The sequence below is a fragment of the Channa argus genome, chromosome 15, assembly GCF_033026475.1.
Source record: "Channa argus isolate prfri chromosome 15, Channa argus male v1.0, whole genome shotgun sequence".
Classification (NCBI taxonomy): domain Eukaryota; kingdom Metazoa; phylum Chordata; class Actinopteri; order Anabantiformes; family Channidae; genus Channa; species Channa argus.
In genome coordinates this window covers 8,902,829-8,923,112 of record NC_090211.1, presented here as the reverse complement: position 1 = coordinate 8,923,112, position 20,284 = coordinate 8,902,829, and the positions used below count along the sequence as shown (strand labels likewise).

Sequence of the window (20,284 nt, the reverse complement as noted above, 5' to 3'; positions counted from 1 at the left end):
ACTATAGAAAATGGCATCCATGATTTAAAAAAAATGTGTCACATTGACTTGTCAGACCAGAGGACAATTTTTTACTTAACTAAACCCCATCTTAAATGAGCTTGAACACACAGAAGGTGGATAAAACATTTGTGGATAAAGTAACAAACCCTATAGTAAAATTTAGTACCAACTTTTTTCGGAGCCTGCACATTGATTTCCATTAAAAAAACAATGTCTGTTTTTAATGCAGTGCCCCCCAAAAGCCTAAAGATTATAACTGTTCAATACTGGTTTTCAACCTTGTCACTTATGAAGAGAGATTTTAATTTTCTAATACTTGATTCTAGTACATAAGATGTTCAAACTCCAAACCTCTTAGCAGGTTTACATTGTGAAGCTTGCAATATCCTTATGTTAATCATGATATTGACCTGTTTCTTTAATTACTTGTGGAGGCCCACAAGGATTTTCTTATCTCCCCAGTCCCGTTTTCTGTGGTGTTGTTTTTCCTGGAAGTTCCTTGCACACTTTACAGGCTGAAGTTTCATTTTACTGATGTAATGCAAAACCACAGATGGAGCCCAGTTAGGTGGCACACAAGAAACGTGAGACATTTTCAACCACTCGCAAAATAAAAAACATCAACTGTAAGCAACTATAGACTAAATCCAAAGATAATTTTATATATATAAATATATGTGTATATATATATATATATATATATATATATGTGTGTGTGTGTGTGTGTCTGTGTTAAGACATGGCTTTACTAAAATATGATTGTGAAAGTCCTACTTTAGTACCAACTTCCATTGATTTTGTGATTTCCATTAGAAAACAATGTCTGTTTTTAATGCAGTGCTGCCTAAAGGCCCCAAGATTATAACCGTTCAACACTGGTTTTCAACCTTGTCACTTGTGAAGAGAGATTTGAATTTTCTAATTTCTACTTTTTAAGTGATTTTAGTACAGAAAATGTTAAAACACCAAACTTCTTAGCAAGTTTACATTGAGAAATATTCAAAAAGTTGTTGAATTTGTCTGTGCAGTCTTGGTGAAGCTTGCAATATCCTTATCTTAATCATGATGCTGACCATAATCATGATATTGACCTGTTTCCCTAATTACCCGTGATAGCACACAAAGTTTTTCTGTTTCCAGTCCTTTATCTCCCTGGTCCCATTGTCTGTATTGTTGTTGCTTTTCCTGTGATGCAAAATGAATTTAATGAGAACTGATAATGACGTTATAATGTATTAATGTATTCTATTTCTCACTTTAAAGTGTATCTGCATTGAAGTTTGAAGGTAAACTTATAAGACAGAGACTAACAAACCTCAGAGAGGCTAGCATTAAAACAGTCCTGGGAGTTCCTTGTACACCTTACAGGCTGTAAGTTTCCTTTTACTGATGTAATGCCAAAACACAGATGGGGCCCAGTTAGGTGGCAGACAAGAAACGTGAGACATTTTCACCACTCTAAAAAAATAAAACAAAAGATCAGCTGTAAGCAACTATAGACTAAATCCAAAGATAATTATGTGTATATATATGTTAAGACATGGCTTTACCAAAGTATGGTTGCGAAAGACCTACTTTATGCCAGTGTAGTACAGGGTTCCTTTGTCTCTGAATAAGCGACTATCTGTTGTTGCTCCAGAGCCCCTCTCTGTAGGGCCACCTTACTGAGTTCAAAGGTCTTTTACTTTCGTTTTCGAGTTTCCCCGTCACACAGCAGAATTTAAAAACCCCAGCAGCTGCTCAGTGCTGTGGTAGTGGACTAAGAGAAGCGGAAAACACAACACATTTATCCACAGCTGACTGGTGAGTCAAAGACAGAAATCCTTTCCAATGGTGAAATATCTCATTCAGCATGGATGTCACACAGAATGGCTATTGGTTGTTTCCTAGAAACTGTGCTCTGTAGCCAGATTTAGCAGTGTTGATAATCAAAACTGTTTCGAGGCAATATGTGGATTCTATGTAATTCTGTTATGTCGGTAAATAGAAACAAAGTGGAGGATGGATCTATATGCATACCAGGAGGAAGTGGTTGAAAGGGCTCTACAAGGAGAGAACATAATTATCTGGCTGCCTACAGGAGGTGGAAAGACCCGTGCTGCTGTGTATGTGGCCAAAAGGCACCTACAGACCACACCACAGGCAAAGGTGGTGGTCCTGGTAAACAAGGTAAACAATACACAGAGGAAACAGTAAAGTATTTTTTCAATAATAATAAAAACAATAGTGATTAATGTTGATCATGGCCAAAGACATAGTGTCACAGTATTAATGTGTTCTTTATATTCCTTTCCGTAGGTTCACCTTGTTGACCAACATTACAGCAAAGAGTTCAAGCCTCACCTGGGCCGTGATTACACTCTGGTGCCAGTGAGTGGAGATACCGAGCAGAAGGACTTTTTCGGGAAAGTGGTGGAGGACTCAGACGTGGTCATCTGTACAGCACAGATTTTATATAATGCTATGATTAACACGGAGGAAACAAAACATGTTGAGCTCTCAGGTCAGTAACAGTGAACTATAAGCCTCTTGATTATGATGTTTAGATGAACAGGTGAATTACATTTTCGTGATTCCTTACAGATATTACGCTGCTGATAATTGATGAGTGTCACCACACCCACAAAGAGTCACCCTACAACAAGATAATGAGATGCTACGTGGAGAAAAAGTTGAAAAAAGAACAGCGATTGCCTCAGATTCTGGGCCTCACTGCATCACCAGGGACAGGGGGTGCAAACATTCTGGAAAGGGCTGTGGAGCACGTCCTGCAGGTTAGGGTCCATATATCTGGCCTTGCATTTTATTATATTTGACACGTATAAGCCCGGTAGAAATTCGGGAGGGTTGCGTCAGGAAGGGCATCTAGCGTAAAAAAAACTGCCAAATCAACATGCGGACAAATGATCTGCTGTGGCGACCCTGAACTCACGGGATAAGCCGAAAGGACAAAAAAAAAAAAAAAGTTGAGATGTCCGATCACTCATCGTTCTTGCCTTCTTCATTTTTCTCTGTCAGATTTGTGCCAACTTGGACTCAGCAATAGTTTCAACAAAAAAATATAATCCTGAGCTAAAGAAGAACGTACCACGACCCATCAAAAGCTTTGACATTGTGGAAAAAAGGCTTCAGGTAGGCTAATATTTCCTCCTTTACATTAAAATGTCAAAGCTATGCTTTGAATACAATCTATGATTTTCTGCATATAGTCGACACAAAGACAGTACTTTTCTCTTCTAGGACCCATTTGGGGAACATCTGAAATGGATGATGCAGTTGATCCATGACTTCATGAACCTACCTCCTGACGTTACACTGAGAGAGTGTGGCACACAAGAGTACGAGGCAGATGTGGTGACCCTAAGGAAGCGAGGTAAGACATTCAGAGTTTACTTTTTCCATTCTGGAATGATATGTGTTGGCTTTTAGGGTGTTCAAATATGATGGTAAAGAGAACACAATTATCTTTGTGACTGCATGAGGCCACTGAAATACAAATCAAAAGCTGCTTCTGAGAGGTTAGTTGCAATGTTTCTGATTACACTCATACATTGTTTGTGTATTTCTTGAATCAGGGGTAGAAGAGGACAACAGACTGCTGTCACAATGTGCATATCACCTCAGAAAGTATAATGATGCCCTGCTCATCAACGACACCCTGCAAATGATGGATGCTTACTGCTCCCTAGAGGAATTCTACAACACGATGTCTAACAGAGCCATTGATGGAACAGACATCTTCCTGCTGGGACTTTTTCAGGGTGGGAATACAGAAATTTTCATTACTTGTCTTGATATGTGCATGATTTTAATTTATGTCCTTGGTCACATTGAAATTTCCAGTAAGTACTACTGTCCTTTTTACACAGAGAATCAGCTGGAACTGAAGAGATTTGCAAAGGATTCTCACTTTGAAAACCCGAAAATGGCCAAACTTGAGAGCATTCTGCTAAAACAGTTTTGTCCAGGTGTGCAATCTAGGGGCATCCTCTTCAGTAAAACCCGTAAAAGCATTCACTGCCTAAATAACTGGGTGCTCAGCAACGGAGCATTAAAAGAAGCTGGGATCAAGGCAGCCATCCTTACTGGGGCTGGCAATGGAATCACTTACATGACACAGGTGTGATGACAAATAATCTTCATCTTTAGGCTTAAGTCAATTCATTAAGACCTTCTCTATGGTTATGTTTCTAGTGTGTACACTAAAGCCTTACATTCTTTTATTTGCATTATTTTCTTGTAGCATGAGCAGGCAGACACAATTCGCAATTTCCGCCAGGGAACTGTTAACCTCCTGATCTCCACCAGTGTTGCTGAAGAAGGCCTTGACATCCCTGAATGCAACCTGGTAGTGCGCTATGGATTGCTCACAAATGAAATTGCCCAGCAGCAGGCCAGTGGACGCGCCCGAGCAAAGAACAGCCAGTATTCAGTGGTCGCCCAGGCAGGTGGACGGGAACAGCACAGAGAGATCAAAAATGAACATCTGGAAGAACTGACTCGAATAGCCATTGATAAGGTCCAAGGCATGACCCCCCATGAGTTTCGCGTAAAGGTGAGAGGGTGGTACTTTGCTAATCCTTGTCCACAGCTTTCAGTATTTTCTTTCATCAATTTAACTCTTCTTCATTTTCCAGATAACAAAACTACAGAGGGAGGCAATTATTTCCTGGAGAGTTGCAGAGAGTCAGAAAGCGGAGAAAAGGAGTCGACACATTGCTTCCAGTGTCCAACTCTTGTGTCAAAACTGTTTCCAGTCTGTGGCCTTGGGCAGTGATATTAAACTTGTAGATGGTGCACACTATGTCAACGTCAATCCCGAATTTAAGTGAGCTGATCTCCTTGTGGTCTAAGAGTTCATGAAAAAGTATATTAAGGTCAAATGTAACAAAAGATGTTGACTCTTTAATCATGGCTTTTATTATTTTCAGGAGAAAGTACAAAGTTGGCGGGCAGGTGATGTTAACGAGGAGTTTTGAGGACTGGGAACCCGGGCAAACTATTATTTGCAATAATGGCAACTGCAACCAGGTACCGTGGTTACTTCTGCCAAAAATTAATTACAGTCCTGATCAATGCCGTTAATCAGTGAAAAAGAAAAATGAGCTGATGTTGATTGTTTACTGTGTGTTGTACCAAATTCACAGCAATGGGGATTTGAGATGAAGTACAAGGATACTGCCCTGCTACCTAATCTAGCAATTAAACATTTTGCCCTGGAGACCCCTGAAGGCAGAAGAACAGTGAAGAAGTGGAAGGACATCTCTTTCACTGTTGAGGACTTCAGCTTTGAAGAATATTGCCAATTCCACTTTCCTGACCTGTTCGACTGAGGAACCAACAAGAAACTCAGTGTGGGGTTTCTTTTTACTTTTTTTAAACACTCTGGGTCTGTACATGCTAGCACTTATTTGTGGATCAGGGAAGTGGGGTTGCATGTTTAAAAGGATGCTTTTGTGTTTAAAATGAGCATGACAGCTTTGTTAACGCTCAAGGTCCTAACTATTTTTGCATGTTTTTGTATGTATTTACTCTGTTAATCACAGACAGCAAAGAATGAACTCTGCTGTCACATGAGTTTTAAGAGTCACTTGATATGTCATCATCAAGACAAGTAAGTCTTTTTTTAGCTATTGATTAGTGCTGTTATTTGACAACTTTAGTTTTAAAGTCAGTGCTATGGCATATACATGAGTGTACACTGCAAAAATTGATAATGATTATCTCCGTTGATGCCATGTTAGTTATTTTTTTTTTTGCTGTAAACTAACCTAACTTGACCGGTTGAAAGGAAATATTTCTTGACATTCCTAAAACATAGTTTCATAATTATGTTGCCACTAGGTGTCAGTGTTGGTTAGCTCATGTCCAAACCAAGTTACTGAAATTCTTCTCTAGCAAAGTGACTACTACTACTCTCCTTTCGGCTTATCCCGTGTGTTCGGGGTCGCCACAGCGGATCATTGTCCGCATGTTGATTTGGCACAGTTTTTACGCCGGATGCCCTTCCTGACGCAACCCTCCCCAATTTCTACCGGGCTTGGACTGGCACTGCATCGCTGGGGAGGGGAAATGGGCTGTTAGGGGTTCAGGGTCTTGCCCAGGGACACTTCGACATATAGCCAGGGCCGGGGATTGAACCACTCACCCTGTGGTCCGTAAGCAACTGCCTTTACCTCTTCTCTAGCTAAGTGACCTTTAGTAAAAATTGTAAATAAACCAAGAAATGAAAATGTTTCTATTGGTTGTCAAACTAAAAGCAACGATTCGGAGATGCATACACATTTACTGGTGTATGTTTGAGCATGGCTCTAATCACTGGTTTATTTGATGTAATAGTTTCTTGATATATGTTTATGTCTGTATGTTGTATAAACATAAAAAGAGCTTTGAAAGTTTAAAATATGAACTCAGCAGTGCTTATTTCAACTGCTGCACCTCATTGTGCAGCTTCCGCATCACTGGATTATTACAGGGTTACTGTATGTACTTCACCTTGGAGCATTTAACAACAACACAGTCCACGTATAGGTTCTGATTTATTAGACTTGCAAATGATCATTTAACACAGTGGCTTTAAATAAATTTTTGTTACATAATGATGTTACTGTTACTCAAACCTACATGGCTTGATTTTAGCAATGCAAGAGACAAATTTAGACATCTAATCATTTAGTTTCTTTGCTTTGTTTACATACATGAATCAAGCCTTAGCACTGCTTCAGCTATAATGAGCATTTTCTAAATCACATCTAGGTTATAAAATTAAAGCAGATGCTAAGAAAAACATTGATTTTAAGCTACCAACTGACCCACAAAACATGTTTGTGTTTCTCTTCAGGCAAGACATGATTAGGTCAACTTTCACTGTGTCGCATGTGCCGTAATCCTTTCAAATCTGGCAGAGAGCTGGAGTCAGTAGCGCTACCATGGACATAATCACGCTAAAAACAGGCTCTGTTCCGGTGTCATGTCTGACTCAGATTCAGGCAGGCGGAGAGGAGCCATACAGTGTATGATTTACTCTGATCAACTCAGGCACTATAATCAACACTGATTACTTCCTTTTACTTCCCAGCTCAACACCCCATGCATCTTAATTGCAATTAGCTCTCTTCTGAAATTAAAGCAGCTTGGAGTAGTTGAGCAAAAGGTGACAACATTTCATGCTTTGGTGTGTGTGTGCGTGTGTGTATGTATACTCTTGGGTCTTTGTTTGCATTTAGAGGATGCTACTCAAACTATATACAATGGGCATCTTGTCGCTGGTATTCAGAACAGTTTTAAAATTCATCGGCTGAGAAGTGGGACTTCTTAACTGAGAGAAAGACTTTACAAAGAGTCCTAATTTACAGAAACAATGTCTAAAATTTTTTATACAAGATAATCAGTTTGCTAAATCGTGACATGGGGCTTTGTCTAATTTATATCTGAGGTTTGATTTAAATGGAAACTAAGAAGAACTTCTTGCTTTTATCCAGCTGCATGTTTGACAGAAAAGAATGTTTACAATGTGCAAAAAAGTTTGAAACTCATTAATCTGCAAAATTAAACATTTGATGCAGGCCTGTTGGTTATTTCTACTATTTTCCAGGTAATATTATCTTCCTCTATGCTTGTGGCACATGAGCAGGTGGTCTATCAGGTGTATAAAATCCAGAATAGAATTAAAAACCTTTCTACCTACATACACAGTTCTTAATGGTCAAGCTCTAGTCTATCATATCTTACAGGCCGTCTTAGTTCCATCTCATCCCGATGGTTCTTAGCTAGTTTAGATTTTGGTAGCAGACATCCCCTCTATTTTCAAGATTTGGCTTCAAACCTACCTTTTTGATAAAGCTCAAAGTAGAGCTGGCTCAGCTCTTAATTGTGCTGCCATCATTTTAGACGACTCATGCTCCCTCCTCTCTCCTCTCCTCTCCTCTCCTACCCCTGCATTTTAATGTCACAATGGCCTTGAATTAAAAACCAAGTGTATTAAAAACTGTTTGTGTTCACGCTATTATCAGTCAGCACAAATTTCTTGTTGGATTGAACACGATTAAGGCTTAGCGCTTGAAATTTAAAGTGGGGGGTTATATTCCAGTTATCCGCTGTGTTTCATTTACTCAGTGTTGCATTAGCAACATAGTCCACATGTTGTGTGGATCAGCAAACATTAGCTGTTTGACCCCAGTTGTAATTTTATTAAAAATCACATCACTACAGGCCTGGGGTTGTGGGATAGAGAGACTGAATTAATGATTTTGTGTGTGTGCCTATATGGAAGGTGTTATTCTATCATTTAAATCATACAGAAGATCAGAAGAACTGTAGACAAATTTGAAAAAATGTTTTAAAATTGTGATTCACTTTTTTTCTAAAATCATTCAGTTTTAATTTTGTGCACAAATGACTATAGTTAAAAATGTATAGGGCTACACAGTTTCCTGACTGCAGTCACACCTCTTGGACCACTGTCAGACTGGTATCACATTCAGCAACACACTCACACTGTCAACAGTTTTGAAAACACAGTTGTTTTCTGCTTATGTAGTCTTCACACATACCCTCGCTCCAAGACTTGCAGTCCCACAGGACAGAGACAGGGACAATGACAGGCACAAATATCTTGTACAGTACAGCGAGCCGGTCACCAGGACGGGCATGTCCACAGGGGCTGGTCTACTTGTCAGCCAGCTGCTCATACTGTCTGAGAGCTTGCCATGTTCCTTGTTGGCCCTCTTGTAGAGGTGATAAGATTTCACTGTCTATGACTATTCTCATGGCAACAGCTGTGGATCAAATTGCCTTCAGTGACAGAAAAGATGATGATATTTACATTGTCTGCTGTATGTTATTTATGTCGTATGGGCCTGTCGTAGTTCAAAGTGGTTATCAAGTTGCTGCCCAGCCTGTGTAGAAAGTAGGGCCGGTTGACAAAAAGAGGGAACGCAACATGGAGAATTGGGGGTGTTGTGGACATTTTGGTGCAGAGGACGGCTTCTTTGTTAGATTCTTTTGTTATGACCTAGGTCATTATTTGTATTGTTATTTTTGTTGTCTCTCTCTCTCCTCCTTTTAGTGTGTTTTGTATGGGTGTGTTTATGGGTGTGCATGGGTGTGTCAGAGGGATGGGCCACAGGTGGTGTCCATAGATTGGCCCATTTGAAGTCATTGCTGCAACCTAATTGGACAAGATGGTACCACAAACTTCATATACCTCAGTTGACAGCAGCGCTCCCTCTCCACCTCTGCCATTCGCAACCAACCCAGCATTCTAAGGTTTGACTCCGTGACAAAGATTGGGATTTCTGTGTTTGCGTAATTCACTGTAAATGTTGAGGACCAGGTAGCCAAAGTAGTAGTGAGAAGACCTTTTATTTTACAAATTTTCCTCCTGTTTTGGGTTAAGAGTTTAGGTTCTGTGTTTTATTTTGTGTATTTGGTTTCGTCAGGTAAAGTAAGGTTTTTGCTAGAGCTTGTTGTTTTGGGCAATGCTCACTTCTGAAGCAAATAAATTGCTACCACTTGGTTCATTTGAACATTTGATCTGGTTTGGTTGGGATTGGGAAGAGTGGGGGAGCACATTGTGTTATGCCTTGGTTCCCCTAGACCAGTGGCATGACAGTTTTATGAAAATTCTAATATCTTGTATTTCTTCCCCGGTTTTAATTTTGCTGAGGATATGATATAAAATAAAACCTGTTTAATCATGTCCATAAACATCTGATTATCTACACGAGTGTTTTCATGATTTTTTTTTTTTAATGTTTTTACATGTCCTGACCGAACTGTACAGTATCCTATAGGTTTTATTTTAGTAGCTGGAGTTATTGCTGATACAAATATTCAAAACGCCCAAACTGCCTTGGCACATTAATTACTTTACTTTAATTTCAGGGTATTGATCACTGCATATTATAACATGCTTTGTTTTCTTAAATCTCGTGAATTGATTAATACTACTACTAATTTGATTGATGTAGTTTGTGATACACACAAATATACATGGATGCATGGATTTCATGTTAGGTTGTAATCAGAGGAGACCCGATTGTCTTATGTCTCTTCTTACACAACAGTGTGAGCTAATGAACCAAAGGGGCACAAAAAAGCAGGAGTAGACATGTTAATAAGGTTGGAATGAGACAGTCTGCCGGTAGCCAATGAGAAATGTGCACTTCTATTCTTTTTTAACTGAATGTAAGACATGCATTGGACAACAGCGATTAACTACAGTACAGGACATCTGAGATTAAGAATTATTTCTTCATTCTCTCCGGGGCCCTTAGACCTATGGTCGCCTCTCCCTAAAGACAGCTTGTACATTCCTCTTTGGCGCCCAGATGCTTTAAAACATGTTTGTGTGTATTTTCAGGGCAACATGACAAATTATAGCAAAGGGTGCATCTTTGTTGTCTTGTGTCTTCTTTGATTGAGGGTGTTCTCTGAAGTGAACTGGAACTCTGCTATTGGTGCCAGAGTCGAGAGTTAACAGGCCGTTTTTATGCTTCATTGTAGAGCAGATAAAGGAGATACTTGCCTCTGCTGTCTGGGCTTTTGTCTGCTCCTCACTGTCTTGTTACTGTCTCCCGCCTTTCTTTTGACACAACTGCCTTACTGATTTAGAGTCTAGAAATTCAAGTATGAACTCCTAATAAGTTCTTCATCAGGATTTTTGACATTTCCCCCACAGATTGTTCAATTGTTTTTCTGTCATAAGATGTTTTAATTCATAAAATGTTGACATTATAGGAGTACAAATATTAGTGCTTACAATAAAAAAACTGTGAGAGAAGTAAAGACTGTTGATATTCAGTGGAGTAAATGTAATGCATCAGGTACTTATCTATTCAAAGTTTGTGCAGTCATGTTTATATGCTTGGTTCGCTTGAGTTGTGTTTCCCTGTCATTCAGTGCACATTGTGACACTGAAATCTTTATTATTATTCACTTATTATTATTATTATTCCACTCTGTGTGGATCTTTGGAGGATGACTGAGCCTCAATGCATGTGTGCCTGTTTGTGTGAGAGGGGGATGAATATGAGAGTAAATTGAGAAAAACAAAAAATGAAATTCAGGTCGGCCTGAAAGTCTTTGACCATAAGAGTGGTGATGGTAAATGATTATTAGATGAACAATAAATTAATTGATTGCAAAAAAAATATTTTTGGATTTTATTTAGTACTTAAGAAACTGGGTTACTCAAAGAAGTAATCAGGGAACAGATCAGTTTACATAATTTTACCAGAAACCTTGGTACTGGAAAGTCACGTACACATGCAGCATTTGAGTAATCAAATGTCAGTACATTGTTATCTTTATAGAATTTTTTGCTATTTTCTAACTTCTAATTTATCCATAACCTACAGAAATTAGTGTTTTATTTTTTTATGGACAAGTTTCTTGTGTGTATAGAATAATAAAACCCATTTTAAACCAATTGCATCAGATAATAACGTTTTTGTCAAATTGTGCTGCTTTTTACATCCTTTGGTGTATCATAATGATGCCACAGGTATCCTTTGGTGTAACTATTGGTTGCTCCAGGAGCACCACCATTTGTTGCCACAGGAACGACTGTATACACACATAAAAACTGTGTTAGGGATAGGAAAAAACAAAACGCTATGAACAGTGAAAACTGCACACATGTTCTTCTTTATTATAGTAACCAAATACGCCACATTGTGTTACGATCATGATTAAAGCACACAACATCTAGCACGAAACCCAGTTTAGTTGTTCCATCCATTACTCCATCCATCACCCTAGACTTTTTCTTATGGGGTATATCGTTGCTTTAGGTCTCAAATGTTGAAGCGTCTGGGTTTCCATTGTAATACAATGTGGATTGCCAAGACAAACAGTTACCATTCAAGGGAATGGACAAGCCCTCACTATTTGACGCCTCAGGAAGGAGAACGGGCTGATACTACTGTACGTTGTGCAAATATGTTATTTTTCTTGGGGGAGGAAGATTATTTACTATAAAGTCATACAGTCCACCCATAATCATCTTTATGTAATTCTATATTAGGCTTTACCACAGTCTTTTTTTAATCTTAACCAGGTGATGTGAGCGTCTAAACACAACCATAAAACACTGTAGTCAGGCAAAGTGGATGTTGTACCAGAAACATGAGATTTTTTCCATTCACCCATCCATTATCTGTCAGTGCTTATCCTATGTGGGTCACGGGGGGGCTGGACCCTATCCCAGCTGTCATCAGGTGAGAGGCGGGCAAGACCCTGAACAGATCGCCACTCTATCGTAGGGCCAAGATCAGATATTTTGCCTGAAAAAAAATTTGTGTAGCCACATTTTATTCATATGTTCAGTATCTTGACAACATATGCTCATTATGTTAATACAAGATGTAATCTGGTTGCAAAGTGTTTGTAGTTGAGTTATAAAGGATTATAATGTTTAGTAGATGGGGTTACATATAAATGCTTAACACAATTTATTAGGCTAAACAAGCCCGTAATCTATGTTCTCAAATATGTAAATACACATTTAGTTCTCTAAATTAAATAGTCATGGCAAAACAAAACACACAGTGTCAAGGTTCTTCTTTGGTGTGAATGAGATACAAAAGACAGTGTGTATGCAGTGTATAAATGTGCCACAAATGATGTATGTGTGTATGTGTGAACTGGTAAAGTCTTCCTCGGATGCTTTCATCGGCTTGAATAATTGCGCACACAAGTGGAGCCCAAAAGAATTTGACTGAAACAGGCTGTGCCCAAGGTCGGAGCTGAGGGTGTTGATTATGCCATGAAAACCTCTCAAATATATAGCAGTTAAGGCTTAGACATTCAAACTCTGTTATTTTCAAAACCAAAATTAAAAATGACAAGAATGAGCAAAACTATGAATGTAAACAGCTGTTTAACAGATTTATGCATTTGGCAAAATGCGAGAAATGATGAAAATAGAACTAGGGGGCAGACAGTATAACAAGCGGGGAAAAATGCTGATTATTATTATTACTATTACAAAGAAAGACAGATTAAGGTCCATGGAAAGAGAACTATGAATGCATTTTGTGAGTGGAGAAAAGTGGGAGGTTGAATTAGAGATGAGGAATAGCAGCACATGTCCTGGAGGAGGAATGCTGTCGTACAAAGTCGTTCATCTTCTGTAACCTTGCCAGGACACAGGACACACTCCCAGAAATCTGATGTAAACAGAACAGGGAACAACAATAGTCTCAGGCCCAGCTGATAAACACTGTAACAATCCTCAAGCAGCCCAGTAAAACCCAGAAAAAGCTGTGTTTCTTTGTACCAGAGATAAGTAGAGGACTCAATTAGCATTAAATAGATTTCTACAGATTTATGATTCTTTAGCACAGCAAGGTATTGATCCTTTTACCCCATCTGAACCAGCAGAGGAACCTCAGCATGATTTACTTATATTTTTACATGTTGGGTCATTGGATGCTTATTTTCAGAGTAACTTACAGTAACAGGACGACAGGAGGTTGCTGCAATAAGCTCTATATGGAGGATAACAGAGTGCTAAAAAAATAAGTAGCTGAAATACTGGAAATGGTCACAGTCCCTGTAGATAATTCTACAACCCCAATTCAAAAAAAGTTGGGACGATGTGTAAGAAGTTAATTAAAACAGAATGCAAATGATTTGCAAAGCTCATCAACTTCTATTTTATTCACAATAGAACGTAAACAATATATCAGATGTTGAAACTGAGACATTTTACAGTTTCATGGAAAATATTAGTTCATTTTGAAATTCAAGACTTTCCATTTTTAATCTTCTGACCACAGAATAGTTTTCCATTTTAGGTTAGGGTTTCATTTTTAGGTTAGGGTTAGTGACTCAATCCTGTGGATTTGGAAAAAACTCAATAAACTGTCTGAAACTACATGAGGATTAAAGCTTGGTAAGTCCATAAACATCTTTGTTTCTTTTGGCCCTTCATCTGAACTGAAACATTGTTTTCTTCCTCCTAAAAATCACCTTTTTAAAAATGACCTCTGTGGTGTGTAAATCGAAGACAACCAGCTGGCGTTGTAGTACGTACAGGGTAAACTTGTTTTTTTAGAGATGCTCTTACTGTAAATCATTACACAAACAGGTGGAGGCAGTAGTGTGGCATTTAAACCATAAACATTTTCTTGTTACAAGGCGCTGTTTTCTGCTTGCTCTATGACAAAGGTTTGGTGAATTGGTTTTATCTGTTAGTATTTTGCTAAAACAGACAGTCAGTCCTTTGAGAGGTGCTTTATGAATAAAAGCTATTATTGTTATATTATTTTTATTTTCTACTTGCTATAAATAATACATGAAGTAGAAATTGAAATAGTATAGACAAATACATAGTAAACATAAGTCCAACATCTGTCTCGCTTACTTCTCTATATATCAGTCACTGTCTATACTACTCCCACTTCCTCTGTCCTCCACCTACTGAGCCTACTGTGGGTTCTTATCAACTTTCCTTTTTTAATGAATGTTTGTCAATGTAAAATTGCTACGAGCATTTTGTTTTTGAAAAGCTATGATAGCAACCGTGGAAATAAATGTGATACGTTGTCTTTGTACTATTTTATGACATATAATAATTTAATTCACAAATCACTGGATAGGCTTTGGATCGACGTTTTACACAGCACTGCAACCTTTCTGGAATTTTTGGTGTGTTTTTGAGACCTCTTCCTGCCAGTGCAATAAATGTAATAATAACCATGGCCAGCATCATTTTCCTCAAGATCATTAACATCCCCGTCCACTTCAACAAACAACAGTAGCAACAAAAGCAAAATGACAAATAGAGCCATCAATCATGCTTGTAGAGCTGCAGGTCATAGGCTGCAGCTTTGCGTAATAGAAGCTCTACATTAACTGGTGGCGAGTTTTGACAGATCCAATTAGAATGAGCACCATACCTCTGCCAGTGCCCTGCCCTCCAAGCAACCCTCACACATGCAGCTATTTGGTAGCCTGGAATCCACACCACAAAGGACTCTTTGGTCTTTATTTGGTGAATCACAGAGAACTGCGTAAGCAGACGCAGTAGCAATTAGCACCACCATGCAACCAGTCATTGTTGCTTGTGTTGTTCTACTTGGCTTTGGATATTCTCATAAAAATAATCATACACTGTTCATATACAGTTCATAGTAAATGCATGCTTTCACCGGAACACTTTTGATGCTGTCACCACACACACCCCTTTTCCACATCCCTCAAAATGTCTATTCCTGTCTTTGGTGAAGCCGCTCTTCTCTTGTCTATACATAAATGTCCAAATGATAGGTTTTGTGTCTAAGGAGAAAAGGGAGTCATGCTTCACAACACAGAGCACAGCAAAACATCTGACTCTTGCCAAGGAGAGGAAACAAAGCAGGCTCATTTTTGCAAAATCTATTCTTTAGTCCTTATTTGAGGCCTGCTTTCTTTGTGTACCCTTCACTCTCCCTCCAGCCACAGTCCTCCCTCTCAATTATTCCTGAGAAACAATGTACTTGTCATTCTTTTTCTTTTCAATAGCTAATGGTCTATCTATCCACCTCTGCCCAACAGTTAAGCCAATTAATTCGATCAAGCTGTTGAAAGTCATTTTCAGTTGCAGCAGGAGAGCAGTGCCAGACTGACAGAGCTGACTGACTATATCCATTGTTAAGAAAGCAACAACACCAAGTAAACCAAAGTAAATTAGTCTGAATGGATCCAGAAGTAATTTTATATCTGGAACATTCAATTATGTTTTTGTGTGCATCATTTCTCTGTTATTTCTGCCCTGTCACACAATAAGTGTGTGCACATGGAGGTGTACATTTGCTGTTGCATTCAGAGCAAAGCACGTGGTTAGGCTGTGGCATGAATCAATATGTCTTGTCAGTTTGAATACTTCAATAAAGCACACCTTGAGAAATGATCTCTTCTTTTCAAATCATGACACCTGTGATGTGATATGTCTAGAGTGTAACCTGTCTATTTTTTTTAAAGTGCCATACCTAGGTGCCATACCTTACCAGTATTCCTTTCATTTTGTTGCTAGCAGAAATGGTTCAAACCCTGTGGTAAAGCTTTTGACTTTCTCAAAAGGAAATAGAACGTCTGTCGCAAGTGCATTGAAAGATGATGACTTGTCCAAATACTGTAGAACAAGAATTGCGTGTGAATGTAATTTTTTTCTTTTTTTTTTTTTTGCTGATGTGAGCTATCAATCCCCTCATGCAGGCCTTTGAAGTAGCTCTCCATTGTTTTGCAGAGCTGCAGGAAATTGAAAGGGAAGATCAGGGGAGTGTTAGTGAAGGGGAGAAGAGGTGGAGGACGGGAGTGACGCGTAGCACATCAGGGTTTTCTGGGACACGGCACACGGAAATGAAGTAGCCTTGCATGACCTGTAGGAGCCTGCTCTCAAAGTCCGAGAATACACCAGGCAAAGAAGCAAAAACAGCTGTTTTAGAAAACATAAAAGATCAAATAAGTGTTTTTTCTTTCTTCGCAAAAATGACTGAAGGCACAAATCCATGTTTAATATTTCTGGAGCATCCTTTCAAGTCCACACTGCCTCTCACCTCTACATCCAACACTCAGAGAAAACAATTCAGAGAAAACACAAAACCTTAAGAGAATTTCCAAAAACACACATGCCCAGCATTAAAAGAGCATTTGTTCCTTGAGTGTAAAGCTTTAATGGAACCAAAATTTGATTTAAAACTCTGATTTGAAGGATGGAGAGAGGCTTTTCTGTCTGACTGTTATGCTACTCAACTCTGTAAGTGCTTTCTCTATGTCTGTCAATGAACATACACTTTCCTCCACTTTTCTTCCCCTGCTGATAAATTATAATGACAGTGTGAACAGCCTGTTTTCACATGAGGGGCAGATGTGGTTTTAGTCAAGGTTAATAAGTCAATTTTTTTCTTTTTTAGGAGCTAGAAAATGGTTTTAGCATTTTATTTCAACATTGTTGTTTTATTATTTATTTTTGTGAACACATTTGAATATTTCAGCCATTTTCCAAGATGGGATTATTTGTCCATCGGCGAATGCAAACATCACAATTTACAAGTCACTTGGTGGTCTTTTATTTTATTAGACTAATGCAGCTGGGGTCTCTCCTGAAAACAAATTTTTAACCAAAACATACACAGAGCAGATTTTGGCCACCCTATTTAAAATGAATGAGGCGGCCAAAACATTAGACCCACCTCTTCTTCTGTACAACTCCACAACCCACTCTGACCTCAATAATAAACACCTAGTAGAATTATCACATTGCTGACAGGTTCAACATAAAAATTTAGTAATTATAACGTTGTAAAAGTAGTACTGATCGCAGAGCCTCCGGATTGGATTGCACTAAATTGCACATGTGGTCATAATGTTATGCCTGATCGTTGTATGTGGGTATTTAGAGTAAGACATCTACTCACTGCAGCAGTGAGCAGTAGTTTAATTTAAATTTATTTAACCAAGCCATGTCTTTGTAAATCAGAGTCGTAAAGAAGGAAAATAGCAGCAGTCTCTTAATTTAAATTGACAGATAAGCAATGAAGAAGGTTTGATTAATTTTACCCCCATTGTGCTCAGGTACTGTAGTATGGAGAGGGAGGTGGAAAGTGTGATGTGCAACGTGGCAGGTCAGACTTGGGAAAGTGGGTTTGCTCTGGCGGGAAATGGCTATTTACGTAGCTGAAAATGGAGTGGGCCTTTCTGACATTTTCATAGCCCTGCAGGCAAGAGTAACCTTCAGCAGAAAACAGAACGATTAAAGAAATGAGAGGGGGAGAGGCAAAGTGAGAGGTGGGGCAGAAAGCAGAGGAAGTGAGTGCAAGCAGAGTTAAAACTGATTGGAAACTGAATTTGGGAAAATGGATGGGGAGTGGGAAATAAAGATGGATAGAAATAGACAATAATTATGTGGAGGGCATGAAGCATGTGAAATACAGAGAATAAGTAAAACAACATCAAGAAAATAAAGGGAATAACAGTTTGATTATCATGGACGAGCTAGATGAATAAAGTTCAGTAAACTACAAATGATTGTGAAACTGATGTGACATGACAGGGAAATTGTGTCTTTATACATCATAATGCCCATGCACAACAGCTCAAACTTCTGCTTAATATTTCAGTCAGTTAGCACCATAAAGTGTCATCTTCCCCGTGAGTCAACAACTGAATATCAATGTTTTATGTCAAGCAGCCTTATCCTGGAAACCAGGAAAAAACAGAGGATTTGCATTTGATGCTACAGCTAAAGGAGGACTGATTATATAATAAAATTCATAATAATGTTATCTGTATAGCAGCAGATGCATTTAATTGACCAAGATTATTACCAGCCTCATTTCCTATAAATGACTCCTGTTGAGATACAAGGAGTGTGGGAATACATTATTTTTCTTTTATGAACTTTTATGAACTCTTTCTTTTGTAGCATAACAATGTCAGTATAATGAGAAACTCAGTAAAGGCACAAATGTATTCAACTTATCTTTGCATTTTCTTTTCATGCAAATCTGTCACTCTTTGTAATTAAGTGAGAGTAGGGGTTCATGAGCTATGACTGTTTCATTACTTCTGAATAGGCCAAGATCCACAGATATGGGTCAGAATGAGATATCAATACATCCACTATTACTTTAGTCGTTATTAATGTTATTTTACAATCCACTGCATATTTCTCATTCAGTATCCTCCCAAGGCCATAGAGAGACCAAAAAATACTTTTGCATTATGATGATTTGGTCATTCTCTCAATTCTGCTCAGGCCTAGTTGATTTAAAGATTATTGGAATTAAAGATTTATGTTCTTGTATATCTAATAGTAGTGTTAAGGCTAAAACAGGGTAGGCTGAACTTACCATCAGTACTTCAGAGACCAGTGGAAGAGGTGTGAAGATGACTCCCGCACGTCACTTCAACGATTCCTGTGGAGCCCTGGTGGGCTGCCTTCATTCAGAAGACACAGGCTTGAATCTGTAAAATCTGCTTCTTGCAGTGCAATGTTGCCATTTTCTTATGAAAAGGAAAACTCTGTCCTTAGACACTGTCAAAACAAAAACGTACAGCACAGCGTGAAATTATCCCAGGACTTTTCCTTAAAGACGCATGTATGAAGAAAAAGGGTCTGCATACGGAGTTTATTTATACTCATGTCATACTGAAAGACAACAACAAAAACAAAAAAAAAATATCAAAAGATTTACACACAGTTTTACATCTGTCTTATAGTGCAATGCTTTTGTTTGAAAAAGAAAGATGTTGTGAAGACGTGTAAAAATCCACAGGAAATGCTGAATCTAAGTAAAGCTTCTCAGAAGGGTTTATGTGCATTCCTCTGTTCTTAACCCTTTTTTAAAGTTAACATTTCCATATTCCCTATTTTCTTTATGCATAGAGTACCACTTTGTCTGCACTCATGCTAAGTAAGTTAATCAAATCCCTGAAGTGCCATCATTCCTTCACTTGCCCTCATTTTGTTTGGCTTAATTCTGACTTAACTCACTCTGGTCCATCAAACGCTCCATTTAAAGATGGGTTTTAAAGTTCACGTCGGATGGACACAGCTTGCCACTTCAGTTGCTGTGGAAACCAGGTTGACGCATGGACAAGGTTGTTGGGAACAGTGTGAGTGGGAGTTGAGAGGCTATATAGGCCTGTCAAGATTTATGGATTTACTGTACAGCTCTACACTTCTACCTAGTGGCAATTTATTCAACAGGAGGAAAGAGGATATGCAGCACGTTTGCGGAGACAAAAGGCACAATAAAAAACAGTCCCAACCCTACAGCAAGCATTTACTATTAAAATATATGTTTACTATTTTTATTCTGATATCTTAATTACATAAATTAGAATGTGAATAATTTAAATAATATTGTGGTAGTAAACTTTAGAGGAATAGTTTGACATTTTGGACAGCTTATTTACTTCATTACCACAGTCAGATAAAAGATTGATACCATGCTCATGTATGCAGGGTTGATACAGACTGAAACAGCAAGGCGAATTCATTATTTTTTTTTGCTGTGGACTGAAGACATTTGGGTTTAAGATCAAAATATGGAAGTCAGATGAAAGTACAGAATTTTTTGAAGAGTTTTTATTTTTTGAAATTTGCACCTTGCTATGATAAACAACATACAGTAAAGGATGCCACCAGAAGATGGTATCATATTGCCCCTCTCTTCCAAAGTATTGGAATATAAACAGAAGAAAAACATTTCTTTCCTTTAAGAAAAGGCATTATTCACTGCTTCTTGTATTTCCTCTTGTCTTTAAATCAGAGGTCGGTGCTTTTTAA

At 38.4% G+C, this 20,284-nt stretch overlaps 1 protein-coding gene across 1 annotated transcript; it reads left to right on the top strand.

Annotated features, from left to right (window-relative positions):
* The first annotated feature begins 1,660 nt into the window (after nt 1-1,660).
* Nucleotides 1,661-6,406, top strand: dhx58 (DEXH (Asp-Glu-X-His) box polypeptide 58). Its single transcript, XM_067476936.1, has 12 exons — nt 1,661-1,806; nt 1,991-2,172; nt 2,302-2,506; nt 2,587-2,777; nt 3,022-3,135; nt 3,244-3,376; nt 3,579-3,764; nt 3,873-4,123; nt 4,247-4,558; nt 4,641-4,831; nt 4,935-5,034; nt 5,151-6,406. Exons 2-12 carry the CDS (start codon nt 2,005-2,007, stop codon nt 5,334-5,336), a joined length of 2,037 nt encoding a protein of 678 aa, XP_067333037.1. The 5' UTR covers nt 1,661-1,806; nt 1,991-2,004; the 3' UTR covers nt 5,337-6,406.
* Nucleotides 6,407-20,284: the final 13,878 nt, after the last annotated feature.

Coding starts and splice junctions, on each gene's coding strand:
- dhx58 (XM_067476936.1), top strand. CDS start 2,005: ATGGATCTATATGCATACCAGGAGGAAGTGGTTGAAAGGGCTCTACAA. Junction 2,507..2,586: donor AAAACATGTTGAGCTCTCAG/GTCAGTAACAGT, acceptor GATTCCTTACAG/ATATTACGCTGCTGATAATT. Junction 3,377..3,578: donor GGTGACCCTAAGGAAGCGAG/GTAAGACATTCA, acceptor TTCTTGAATCAG/GGGTAGAAGAGGACAACAGA.